At 26.5% G+C, this 14,969-nt stretch overlaps 1 protein-coding gene across 1 annotated transcript; it reads left to right on the top strand.

Moving 5' to 3' along the window:
- The first annotated feature begins 6,706 nt into the window (after positions 1-6,706).
- Positions 6,707-8,930, top strand: LOC124941918 (cardiolipin synthase (CMP-forming), mitochondrial). The gene is made up of 8 exons (XM_047482300.1): positions 6,707-7,240; positions 7,329-7,395; positions 7,477-7,551; positions 8,038-8,089; positions 8,230-8,315; positions 8,398-8,472; positions 8,558-8,652; positions 8,725-8,930. Exons 1-8 carry the CDS (start codon positions 6,774-6,776, stop codon positions 8,825-8,827), a joined length of 1,020 nt encoding a protein of 339 aa, XP_047338256.1. The 5' UTR covers positions 6,707-6,773; the 3' UTR covers positions 8,828-8,930.
- Positions 8,931-14,969: the final 6,039 nt, after the last annotated feature.

Genomic DNA, 14,969 nt, shown 5'->3' with positions numbered 1-14,969 from the left:
GAAGAATAAGTAGACTGAACACCAACCCAATCTCGATATCCTTCGACCAGACCAGAAGAGTTCGGAGAAATGACTAATGGGAGATGGGAGATGGGAGGTGCATATGAAGAGGTGGAGAGATGCCTTCAATTCAGACAAGAGATGACGCACGCTTGGATTCGGGTCTCTCCGATTCAACTAGGATCATAGTTCCGGAATTTCTATGCGAATCAAGATCGAGAAAATGAAGTTTTTCTATGACTGACTCAAACCCATTGTCAAACATCCTTTAATATAAATGAATGGGAAGCAGGCCCGATCTATATTGTGTCGGTTATGAAAACTTCACCTGATCGTACTCTTCTATTCAACTATTTGAATTGAAGCGTCTTTCCGATCTTTGGCTGCACCCTCTATTTTTATTTTCAAAGCCAACCGAAACAGTCCCTTCATACCTGAGCTAATAAATCAAACTTTTTATATTTAGTCTTGCAAATCAAATATTTTTTGATTTATATTAGGTTAATGGGTTAGAAAGTTTCATCAATTTATATGAATATCTTAAAATTTACAAGTGTCTGTTTAAGCTTTTTTAATTGATATTAAGATTTTTTTATGTAATAAACATAAAAAAATTTAAATGATATATATATATATATATATATATATATATATATATATATATATATATATATATGTATATATTAAATTTATAATTAAATTATATATTTAATGAAACTAAAATAGTAAATTCTCATCTTAACATGTGTGTAGGCTAGGCTGACGTCCCTCACTTATCTTCATTCTTAGCCTATATGAAAACCTGAAACCAAATCTCTAATATTAATAGGATTTCAAGCGCGGATGATTTATGTTATGTTCACCCAATAAATCAAACTTTTTTATATTCAGTCTTATCTATCAACTATTTTTCATTTATAAATAGGTTGATAACTTAGAAAGTTTGATCAATTTATGAATATCTTAAAATTTAGAAGTGACTGGTTAAACTTTTAACTGTTATAAAAATTTATTTTAATATAAGAAATTATAAAAACCTTTAAATGATAAACATATATTTTAAATTTATAATTAATGTGTAATTTTATATTTAATAAAATTAAAATAGTAATTTCTCGTGGATTTATGCTATGTTCAACCCAATAAATCAAACCTTTTATATCAAGTCTTAAAGATCAAATATTTTTCGATTAATATTAGGTTGATGGGTTAAAAAGTTTTGTACGATTATATTAAAATTTACCGACAGGTAAACTTTTTAATTATTATAAAGAATTTTTTTAATGTAAGTAACTATAAAAATCTTTAAATGAGATATATTTATATTTTTTATTTATAAATCATTATAATTGTATATTTAATGAAATTAAAATAGTAATTTTCCATGTAAACTAAAATAGTAAGTTCCCATTTTAAAATGTTGCGACACATAGGCATGGCAATGTTGTCCCGTCGGGTCGGGTACCCGAAGGAACCGAATTTGGTTCGGATAATTCATTTAATTTTCGGTTTTGAGTAATTTCGGGTCGAAACCAATCGGTGGTTCCGATTCGGTTTCGGGTCAGTTTGCGTTCAATTCTGAGGAAGAAGGAAGAAGAGATACAATATATAGAGACAATTAATTTTGAACCTGGTTCCCATTTTTTTAATATATATATATATATATTTAAATTTTATCTATTTATATATTATATAATATATGATTGATGTTTTATTTTATATTATATAATATTTTATTAAGTAATTTTTCAAAGCTTAATACACATGAATTAATTTTTTTTATCCATTAATAATATAAAATATTTTAAAATATTAAAATTTTGTTCAATTTAATTTAAATTAAGTTTAAAATATAGATAAAAATTAAAAATATTTTAATAAGTTAAAATGAGTTAAATAACTAAAAATAAATAAAAATCGAATCCGGATACCCATCTGTTCCGAACCGATATTTTGGATAATTTAATAATCCAATTTTTTCGGGCCAACTTCGAGTCCGGTTCGGATCCCCTGAAACCCGGAAATTTTCCATGTCTAATGTCACATCGTATCTCACTAATCTATAATATTGAATAAGGAACAATTTCACAAACTAACCTTGTTTGGCGTTCACTTTTCCCAAACTAACCTAGTTTGTTCATTTATTCCCAAACTAACTTAGTTTACTATTCAAACTCAGTTTTTTTTTTTTCAAATTTAAATTATTATTTATATAAATTAAATTATTTATATTTTGATATATATTTTAAATTATTATTTTTATAAATTTGATTATTTTAAATTATTTTTTTATAAATTTAATTATTTATATTTTAATATAAATATATATATATATATTTATATTTCAAATTTATTATTATATATATATATATATTTACACATATATATATATATATGTGGAAGTATGATTTTCATCCCATAAATTTTTTTTTACTATTCAAATTATTATTTATATTTATTGGGCTGTCTTTTATTAAAATAATTTTGACAACTTTTCATTTAAATTATTATTTATATTTATTGGGTTGTCTTTTATTAAAATAATTTTGACAACTTTTGATTGTGATATAATTTTACAATAAAAATTTTATCAATTTTTAATGTGTTGTCTTCCTAACTTAAAGGTTGTAAAAAAATATGTGTTAAATTAATGAATCATTAAATATGTTAGTTGGTTAGTAGGAAGGTTAATGAATCATTAAATATATTAGTTGGTTAGTAGGAACATTAAATGTGGTGGTTATGTGCTATGTAATTAATGTAGTGCAATGAAAATATTAAATCGTTACATAAGAATATTAACAAAAAAAAAAAGCAAACAAGAAAACAAGAAAGCAAACAAACAAAGATGTTCTTCTCTCTAACTTTTAGTTGTTTATGTGTTTTTAAATTTATTTAATACTTATAACTAATAATGATTATTATTGTATTTTTGTAGATGGAAAATTCAAACAAAGGAGGCAATTACTCTAATTATGGTGATTATAATCTTTTCCAAACACAATATACTGATGTTGGTCCTAGTCAAACTAATGAAACAAGAATTGATTTCTCGTCAAGTTTTCATGAGTCACAACAAATTCAGATGGAAGAAATTATTAATGATGGAGTGACAAGATCTAATGCACTTTACAATTTAAGTGAAACTGATGGATTTAATTTAAACCCGGAGATGGAAAGCGATGAAAGTGATAGTGATTACAATGCAGAGGACTCGGATTCAACAAGTAATAGTGACGGTGAAGAAGAGAATATTCAGACTAATGACCCAACAAATATGGATGGACATATTCCTAATGTGGCATGGTTTATAACAGAGGAGATCCTCAACAACGTTGCCATGAATAATTTAGGTCATTTTCCTAATTTTAATTCGCTTAACAATGATCTTTTTGAAGGTCAATGTTTTGTAGATAAACAAACTGCAATAGATGCAATAAAATCAAGCCACATAAGAGAATCAAGAAATTATCATGTTTTAAAGAGCACTACGGTGCTTTATGAGGCAAAATGTACTATAGTTACATGTCCGTGGAAAATTCGAGTTATAAAAAGTAAGCGATCTGGATACTTTCAAATCACTAAACTTCCTGCTCAACATAATTGCCTTTTGAGAACAATCCAAAGAGACCACAAGAAACTTAGTTCAAAAATGATTGGAAGTGTTATAAAGCAACAAGTAAGAATATTTTTGATATTTAATATTGTTGATCTTTTACATATTTTTGAGTTGCTATTTATTATTTTAAATTTGCATATTTAGATAATGGAGGGGCCATACTTGAAAGTGAATAACATAAGGAATCAAATACTGGCAATGTATAAACATCATGTTAGCTACAAGAAGGCTTGGTTGGCAAAACAAAAGGGAATATCGGAGGTGTATGGTGATTGGACGATCTCTTATTCTAAACTTCCTAAATTTTTAAGTGCTTTGATGCATTTTAATCCAGGCACGAGTGCTTCGATTGAAGTTGTGGTCGATGTTACAAAACTCCACACGTCGGTGTTTAAGCGTGTATGGTGGGCATTCAAACCGATAGCTGATGGGTGGCAACATGCTCGGCCAGTTATCAGTATTGATGGTACGTTCTTGAAAGGAATATATAGCGGGAATGGTGGAATATGGTCGAAAAGTTTCAATGGTATCTTAAGGTCTGCTCGTTTTCTTCCGATCACGTCAATGGTGGAATATATATATTATCGCTCTGTAAAACTTGTTGCAGAAAGGCGTACTCAAACTTTGAATGATCTTCAAAATGGGCATACTTATTGCAATATGTCAAGAAAAATCATTTGAAAATATCGAAAGCAAGGTATCAGCACACACAGTTATTCCACACAATGAGCAAACTAGAATCTTTGAGGTGACTACTGCACGTTACAGAACTAATAATGGTTTTTGGAAAGGTGGCAACAAACATATCAATGACCTATGTAAAGGTTTTTGTTCTTGTGGAAAATGGTACCGATATCACTCTCCATGTTCACATATAGTTGCTGGTTGTATAGTGTGCAATCTCGATTGGGTTAAATACATCGATACATATCACAATCTAACAACACTTTCTGAGATGTGGCAGTATGATTTTCACCCCATACCTAATGAATCATATTGGACGTTTCCAATAGCACGTGATTGGGAGAAATATGGTAATCTTGTTCCCAATGAAAATTTGAGAAAGAAGAAAAACCAACGAGGTCAAAGCCAGCGTATTCGAACCGAAATGGATAACCCACGAAGAACCATCATTTGTGGGAGGTGTGGCCAAGAATGTCATACGAGACGTAGCCAACGTTGTCCTAAGCAAAATCGTCAATAATTTAGATAAATGATGATTGTAATAGTTTTTAAGAATATTTAATTATTATATTATTATAGTTAAAATATTTTAAATTTATTAGTATTTATCAATTATTTATTAGAATACTAAAGGAAAATATAAATGAGAATTGAAATGTAAATATATATATATATATATATATTTATATTAAAATATAAATAATTAAATTTATAAAAAAATAATTTAAATTATATATCAAAATATAAATAATCAAATTTATAAAAATAATAATTTAAAATATATATCAAAATATAAATAATTTAGTTTATATAAATAATAATTTAAATTTGAAATGTTAAAAAAAAAAAATATGAGTTTGAATAGTAACTAGGTTAGTTTGGGAATAAATGAACAAACTAGGTTAGTTTGGGAAAGTGAACGCAAAACAAGGTTAGTTCATTGAATAAGACCCGATTTATGTGATGTTCTATTTAAAAAAATCAAAACTTGATATATGTATGTCAAATTTTTTTCAATTTATATTAGGGTGATGATTTAGAAAATTTCGACCAATTTATATGAATATCTTAAAATTTATAAGTGACAGCTTAAGTTTTTAATTATTAAAAAGATTTTTTTAATGTAAAAAAATATAAAATAAAATAAAATAATTGAGAAATATATATATATTTTTTAAATTTATAATTCATTTGTAATTATATTTAATGTAAAAAAATATAAAATAATTGAGAAATATATATATATATATATATATATATATATTTTTAATTTATAATTCATTTATAATTATATTTAATAAATTAAAATAAAATAATATTTTCCTGTTCAGCGGTCGTCTCTCTGAACAGTTTCCCAAACTAACCTTGTTTGGCGTTCACTTTCCCAAACTAACCTAGTTTGTTCATTTATTCCCAAACTAACCTAGTTTACTATTCAAACTCATTTATTTTTTTATTTTTTATTTTTTATTTTTTTTACATTTCAAATTTATTATAGATATATATATTTAAATTATTATTTATATAAACTAAATTATTTATATTTTGATATATATTTTAAATTATTATTTTTATAAATTTAATTATTTATATTTTGATATATAATTTTAATTATTTTTTTTATAAACTTAATTATTTATATTTTAATATAAATATTTAATGTTCATTAACTTAAGACATATTTTTTTACAACCCTTAAGTTAGGAATAAAACACATTAAAAATTGATAAAAATTTTATTGTGAAATTATATCACAATGAAAAGTCAAAATTATTTTAATAAAAGACAACCCAACAAATATAAATAATAATTTGAATGAAAAGTTGTCAAAATTATTTTAACAAAAGACAACCCAACAAATATAAATAATAATTTGAATGAAAAGTTGTCAAAATTATTTTAATAAAAGACAATCCAATAAATATAAATAATAATTTGAACGAAAAGTTGTCAAAATTATTTTAATAAAAGACAACCCAATAAATATAAATAATAATTTGAATAGTAAAATAAATAAATTTATGGGGATGAAAATCATACTTTCATATATATATATATATATTAAAATATAAATAATTAAATTTATAAAAAAATAATTTAAATTATATATCAAAATATAAATAATCAAATTTATAAAAATAATAATTTAAAATATATATCAAAATATAAATAATTTAGTTTATATAAATAATAATTTAAATATATATATCTATATATATATATATAATAAATTTGAAATGTAAAAAAAAATTAAAAAAAAAAAATTAAAAAACTGAGTTTGAATAGTAAACTAGGTTAGTTTGGGAATAAATGAACAAACTAGGTTAGTTTGGGAAAGTGAACGCCAAACAAGTTAGTTTGGGAAACTGTTCCGTCTCTCTCATCTTCATTCTTGAAACCCTAAAACCAATGTCTCTCAAATATTGAAAAGGATTTCAAACACTGAAAGACTCCGAGCAATGCTTTGTCAATGGCGGTCTACAGATGCCTCCGAAGCTTGATAAACCGCAGTTCAAATCAATCATCAAGACAATTTCGCACTCTTGCTCTCTTTTCCCCAACTCCATTTCAGCCAATATCTCCTCTTCTCTCTTCCCCTATCCGTTCTCGTCTTCTTTCTCCTCTCTCCAAATGGATGATCCCCTTCCATGGCCCTCTATTTCTGTCATCCCCTCCTTGGAACCTCTCTCAATCCGCAACACCTCTCTACTTGCACCGAAAGATCGAAGCTTTAAGATTGCTTCACAAGAGAAATACTCCAATCAAATTAGGGTTTGGATCCATTGCGGCTGATCATGGGTTACTGAAAGCGCCTTTTACTGAAGAGTTAAAGGATGGCGGTGTTGGAATTGGTGCTCGTGTTTTAGTGGAGAATTTTGTCAATCTTCCTAATTTGGTCTCAATGAGCAGATTGGTTTCCGGTCCGTTTATAGGATGGTATTTTGTATTCATTTTATATTCACAAGAATTTTACATGATATGTACCTATGGTTTTTAATGATTTGCAAACAATCACTTTGTGCAGGATGATCTTACATGATATGTACTTTCCAGCATTTTCGGCTTTGGTTATATCTGGATCAACAGATTGGGTATGAATGATTCTTATGCAGGTTGTGAAAGATGATAATGAAATCTAACTTTGCATTTACTTACTTCTTTTTGACATGTAGTTAGATGGTTATCTAGCAAGGAAGATGGGAATTAACTCTGTTGTTGGTTCATATCTTGACCCATTGGCTGATAAGGTGACTGACTATTCATATTACTCTCACTTTTCATGGATGTGTGTAAGAATGTTTTCACATGATGAAGCTATTCTTATGTTTAGCCTATTTGAAAACTGATATATTGAGAATTGTAAAGTAATTATTTGTAGAAGTTGGGTAAAGTGATCCAAATAACAGTGTGTTTTGGTGCTTCATTTGGTATAAAAATTATCTTCCACACCATGATTTAGATTATAGTGGGATTTTGCTAAATTTGGTTGTGGATCATTGTGATTTTTGGCAATCATAGCAAATGTTGAATTTTATATACAAATAGGCTTGTTTGATGGTTACATTGAAACAATCAGATTACTTCATAATATTTTATTTAATGAGAAAGTGGTAATTTGGGTTAAATGAGCAAATCATCCTTAGTATTTTAATCGATGATTTGAATTTGATGAAAGAATTAATTGTGCCTTAAGAGTGTTCAATTGATCAGGTTTCTGCCATTTATGGCTGCAGGTTTTGATAGGATGTGTTGCACTAGCAATGGTAGACAAGGGTCTCTTGCATCGTAAGTATTGAGTTTACCCCGATGAAATTGATATCAACAACCAAACATGGTCATTATTATGTCAGAAATAAAAAAAATATATACACAAAGATATTGATAATTTTTTGGTGTATTTTCTAATTAAAGCTCTTTATATGAAGCTGGGCTCGTTGGAATTGTAATTATGCGTGATTTTGGCCTTGTTGGAGGGGCAATATACCAAAGAGCAAGTAGCTTAGGCTGGAAGGTGAATTTTCTTACCTTCGATTTTGTTTACTTGTTTTGTGTAATCAAGATTTTGTGAAGTTGACTCCATTTTAAAAATTCAGTGGAAAAGTTGGCTTGAATTCTTCGATATTGATGGAACTCATCGTTTGAAAGTTGAACCTCTCTTTATTAGCAAGGTAACAACACCCATGTTAGTTTAGATTGTTCTATATAAAGTTCTTTTTCCTTTCTCAAAAGCTGATGATACTTTAAATTGTATAGGTTAATACAGTGTTTCAGTTAGCATTGGTTGGTATGGCTTTGCTGCAACCCGAATATGGAACTGTTGAAACTCAAACATACGTTACATATTTGAGGTAATTTAATCGAAAAATGGCATCGATAGATAGATTGTTTATTGAATGTGTATTTTATGGCGAAATTTGTAGCTGGCTGGTGGCTGCAACAACTGCTGGTTCAACAGCAGCATATGGAGCTCAATATTTGAAACAATCGTCCATTCTGACCGCAGTTAAAACTGTAAAGAAGTAGAAGAAACCTTATAAGTCTAATGTTGTTTTTTAAATCAGTAGTACTGGTTTTTCTACTATTTGTTAAGATTGATATTTATGATAGAAAAATATAATATCCTTTATATATATATATATATATATATATATATATATATATATATATATATATATATATATGTATAATATTATTTTTATTAATAAATTTTAGTTCATTTTTCTTTTGTTCTAATGTAATTATAAATGTCATATGGGTATATATATTTATATTAACATTAAAATGTTTAATAAGTTTCATCGAACCCCATTTTTAAAAGGGAAATTTGAAGAAATGACCCTCAAGTGGGGCCTAATTATAGATGGTGCGGGTCCATGGTGACCTTTTTTTTTTAATGATAATTATACCCTTGCGTAACGCAACTCCGGTTGCGTAACGCAACTCCGGTTGCGTGACGTAACCGATTTTTTTTATATATTTTTGTTTTCAAATTTTTTTTTTCGTATCGCGGTTGCGTGACGCACCTGGGGTTGCGTGACACACCTGGGGTTGCGTGACGCAACTGGAGTTGCGTGACGCGATTGCGTGACGCAACGGGGGTTGCGTGACGCGATTGCGTGACGCAACGGGGGTTGCGTGACGCGATTGCGTAACGCAACGGGGGTTGCGTGACGCAACTGGGGCATTTTCGTCCAAAAAATTTCATAATTAAAATTTTTTGAAAAATAAAAAAATAAAAAAATAAAAAATTGCGTCACGAAACCTGAGAATGCGTGACGCAATAGGGATATTTTCGTCAGAAAAAAAAATGGTTACCAGCGCTATTAAAATTATGGGCTCGCACCATCTGTAATTAGGTGCTTGAGGGTCATTTCCTCATATTTCTCTTTTAAAACGACAATATATATTATAGTCCAGAACTAGGGTTCAAAGTTCAAACATATATTTAAAAATATATTATAATATTGTAACAATATATTATATTTCAAAATTCTTTAAAATGAGTAGACATATAAATTAGTTTTATTTTAAAACAATCTTATATAAATTATACTTTAAAATTTTAAAATAATTAATATATATTATTAAATATTATTTATAATATATCTAATATTTATAAAATAACTAATAAATATATATATATATATAAATTATTAATAGTTTATCGGTTAAACTGCTAGAAAAATAGTTCAACCGAAAATCGAACCGTTTAACTGGTAAAAAACCGGTTAACTGGAACCGTTAGAACCGGTTAACCAATAAGCTATTGGTTCGATTTGATTATCGGTTTTTCAATTTTTTTCACGGTCCTATTCAGAATTAATATTCTAAAACTTTTTAATGAATTAGAGTTTACTATTATATTTAAGACTTTATTAGTATGAATTATGAAATATTATTTAAATAATTTATATTAATTTTACCTATTATTTCTTCAACTAATTTAGTAATTAAATTATCAGAATAATTTTAAACAAATAAAAATTATATTAAACTGATAAAAAAATGTATAATAATGTCAAAGACATATTAGACGGAACAAAAAATAAATTAAACGAACCGAAAATGTTAAATGTGTCACAAGTGTGTTAAACGTGTCAAAACGTATTAAACGTGCCAAAACGTGTTAGATATGTCAAGAACGTGTTAAACATTCAAAAACATGTAAATGTGTGAAATGAATTAAAACGAGTTATACACTTGTTAAAATAAAAAATATATTAAGCCGAGTCGAAACATATCAAATAAATTAAATATAACGAGATAAAAACATGTCGAATAAGTCAAAAACATATTAAATTAGGTAAAATGAATTAAATAATTATTAAACGGATCAAAATGTGTTAATATTAAACGAGTAAAAAACGTAATAAATATGTTACAAACTAAAATTTAGTTTGGGTTACCAACCCATATTATTTATTAATATGGGTTGGATAATAAATTGACTAAATTTAATATAAAAAACCGTGAAAAAAATATTACGGTAAAATTTTTATGGGCGGGTCAACCCACAATCCGACCCAAGTATCCATTTACTCTCACATATATCCAAATTAACCACAGCTCTCGACCCGACAATCCGAGCACTTTAAAAATTAAACATCATTATATATATATATAGATATGGGTTGGATTGCACGAGTAATAATATAAAAAACCGTGAAAAAAATATTACGGTAAAATTTTTATGGGCGGGTCAACCCACAATCCGACTCAAGTATTCATTTACTCCCACATATATCCAAATTAACCACAGCTCTCGACCCGGCAATCCGGACACTTTAAAAATTAAGCATCATTATATATATATATAGATATGGGTTGGATAATAAATTGACTAAATTTAATTTGAGTTTAATATGAGTTTGATAATATGAATTGAGTTTACCCATTTACTCATCGTCACATCACATGGTTCTAATTTCGTGATTCATTTTACTAATATTCTTATTTGGTTTTATCACATTCTTTATAAAAAAAAATATAATAATAATATTTTTATTATAAAATTCTATATGTTTTAATATATTTAAAATTTATATTATTATAATAAATAACTTAAATTTTATAAAATATAAAAAATAAATATATTAATAATATTATATATTTAATTGTGTTTATTAGTATTTAAGACATAGTTGACGTGAACACAAATATCAGTTGTGTTGTGTTTTATCCTGATCAACTACCTTTCAAACTGAGAAGGACCTCCACAAACAAGGTATTTCAAATCGAAAATTGCAATAACAGGGAAATTAATTAAGATAAAATAAAAAGAGATAAATTTTAGTTCAAGATACAAAAATATAAATTATCACTTTTTTTCTATTGATATTTTTAACAAAAATATAACAAATAAATATAACTATGTTATAAATCTATTAGTCAATTATAAAATAATTTTATGAATTAAAATATTTGAATACTCTGTGTTTTAAGAAATAGATCATTTACTCCGATATTTAAAAATACCTAAAAAAATAAATGTATTTATTTTCGGCCAAATTTTGAGAGACTATTGAGTTAAATTAGTTATTTTTTTTTTTTGTTACTTCAATACTCTTTATATTTGTCATTTCCTAACTATTTCTTGTTTATTTTTTGAAGTTAGTTCCTTGAAAGAATCTATTCAAACGTTATGAATGATGACCAATATAATTGTGAACTTTGATTATCTTTTTGGCATTGCTTTGAATTTAACAAATTGCCATTGTAGGTGCAACAATATCTTATTGATTGATTTTAATTTGTAAATTGAAGTAATTTGACAAAAATAAATTAAGAATAAAGTATATATTTTCTAAAACATATAATATTCATGCCAACTCAATAAATTAAAATAATATTAATTTGAAAGGATGGATATACTCATTCTTGTTTATACTCCTATGCTAAACCCTGGCCGGCTCCAGAGAGGCAAATTATGACACTTGTGATAAATATACAGCAAATCAAATTAAGTTAATTTCTTTATAACCACTAAATTGAATAATGCCGGCTGCCTTCAATTATATATATAGCTCCCCTTCTAATTCTATACATATCACACATTTCATAATCTAAATACATGGGTTTATTAAGCAGGGGAATCATGGGGAAGAATGTAAATGCATATTCAAAGATTGAAAAGGAAGACCCAGAAGAAGTAAAACATAGGATTGCTCAATTCTTGATTTACAAAGTGCTGGATAAAGCAGATAATCATACCAAACCAAGAACTTCTTCTTCTTCTTCAAGAGGATTGGTGAAGGTGAAGATCATGTGGATTGGGAAGAGGATGAAGAAGATACTAATGGTTATTATCAAGAAGGTTGGAAGTTGGAGGAAGTTCAAATCAGTACTCTCAAACTGATCAAACAATTACTAATTACATTAATCATTTACAAAAGATATTCCTTGATTGGGTTGGATATATATATTACAAAGATGTATTTAATTTTATAAATTACTATTATTATATACAATGAAAACAAAGCCTTAAGTTGAAGATTCATGAATATAGGGTTATGTTAACTTGCTACTAAAAAAAAGAGTGTAACTTACTTATTTGGTGTTGGTTTCTTCTTATTTATTAATGTCATTATTTATATGTCATGAAATTGAGACATTTAGACATACACATAACTAATATAAGGCTTTGGTCCACTAGGAGTTGGCCAAATCATTTTGTACATAATAAAACATTGTTTTAAGTATATAAAAAATATTTGTGATGATAAATAAATTTAATTTATGTGAATTTTAAAATTTTAAAGAAAGTGAACAAGTTATATTTAGACCAAATTTTAAATTAATTAATTTGAATTTATAATTTTAAATTTTTACGAGTTTATGAATTATTTTGATTTTATATTATTTTATAAAAATGAAGAAAATTATATGTATAAATTAAAAAATATTTAAATAAATGAATTTATTTTAAATTCCTTAAATTCCTTATATATTTATATAAAATAATAATAATAATATATAGTTTTTTTTCTGTAAAATAGTTATCAAGGGTGTGTCTCTATCAAAAAAGATATTAATAAGTTTGATGTGAGATAAATATTAGTATATCTTATATTCGATACACGTAGTAACCGTCGAATTCGGATATTTTAAATTGGGTTTAGAGTTGAACATAAGAAAAATGTATCTAGTCAGATTTGGGATCAAGATTAGAATAAAGAGGGTAAAATTCAAACTAGAAATGAGAGAATACTATATTAATATTTCAAATATAAGTTATATTTTTAGATTTATGTAATCTTTCAAAAAGTTATATAATAAATGTCATCACAATCCACAATAAGGATCCATAATTTATTTTATTAGTATTCTACTTTCACACCAACTGATCCTTTTTTTTAATAATAAAAGTTATTTCTCTTATCACTTTATCTTCTATTTTTAATAATAAAATATTATTTCTTCTCCACTTTCTTATTCAACTTTTACTATAATTTACTTCCACTTTAATATGTAGGTAATTAAATAATACCTACTTTCAATTTAAAAAAAAATGATATTGCAAATTTTAAAAAATATATATATTATTTTATATTTACTTTTCTTAAACCTTTATAATCTTATGCATATTTATTAATTAATTTTTCTAATAATCACTTTCTTCTTCAACTTCAATTTACAATAATTTATATTAATTTAATTTAAATATTTTAAATAAAATATAATATGTTTTAATATTTAAAAAATAATAAAATATATAAATTTACATTTTAATCGGTTAATGAGGTACCGTCGAGGTCGGATACACGACAAATCGGGGTTGATGATAAAAATAAAGATATTCATTGAGGTTGGATAGTAAAATGAAAATCAAGTTTGACGACAAATACTTTACTACTTGGCGGGTAGAATACACGTTGCCATTTATATGAAACACTTTTATTTTTTAATTGATAAAGTTGTTCGGAGAAATTATGGGAGTCTAGAGTTCCCACTAAGATCTAATTTTTCGGGTGGAGAGCGCTACATATGGTGATATTCTAATTAATGATATATGCACTTTGAGTTTAAGCGGGATCATGACTATGACTGTGAGAGTGTTATGCTAACTCTCCTTTATTAAAAAAAGAGAAAATTATCTTGCTTAGTCAATATCGTTTGTGATTCAAGGCAGTGAAAATAACCTTTCATTTTTTTCTTTGTAAGAGTATCGTTGATATTCCAAAGATTCTTTGGAATATTACCGGTATCCATTGAGTTATATCGGGAACCATTAGTCGAAAGGTAAATTGAGGCGGCTAGACTTGTAGGTATGAGACAATAAAACTATATTCTTATTATTTTATGGTGAATAATTTGTTAGAGAAAATTCTTACTACCTTAACAATCTCATTCACCCATCACCCATTACAAATTCTTTCCAATGTATCATCTTGACTTATACGAAGTTTGATCTATTCGATGGTAGGGGATCTCATTTGCTTTCTAAATGATATTCACACATTAATTTTTATTTATTTGTTTGATTTTTCTCCACCGTTATAATGTTTTTGTCGTTGGGTGCTTAAACGACTATACATTTTATACTATTTTAAAATAAATATATATTTCCTTAAAATAAAATCTTACATTTCAAGTTAACTTCCCATTTATAATTAGAAAATTAGAAAACGTCATAGAATTAAAACAAACTCTCAATTGATTAACTTAT

This window comes from Impatiens glandulifera, chromosome 6 (genome assembly GCF_907164915.1).
Source record: "Impatiens glandulifera chromosome 6, dImpGla2.1, whole genome shotgun sequence".
In the NCBI taxonomy this organism is placed as follows: domain Eukaryota; kingdom Viridiplantae; phylum Streptophyta; class Magnoliopsida; order Ericales; family Balsaminaceae; genus Impatiens; species Impatiens glandulifera.
The sequence above is the reverse complement of the archived record's forward strand: the minus strand, read 5'-3'. Positions and strand labels throughout refer to the sequence as shown.

Bases quoted from the DNA above. Each gene is read 5' to 3' on its own strand.
- LOC124941918 (XM_047482300.1), top strand. From the start codon at position 6,774: ATGGCGGTCTACAGATGCCTCCGAAGCTTGATAAACCGCAGTTCAAAT. The intron at 7,241-7,328 runs GTATTTTGTATT...CACTTTGTGCAG, and splicing joins TCCGGTCCGTTTATAGGATG to GATGATCTTACATGATATGT. The intron at 8,316-8,397 runs GTGAATTTTCTT...TTAAAAATTCAG, and splicing joins CAAGTAGCTTAGGCTGGAAG to TGGAAAAGTTGGCTTGAATT.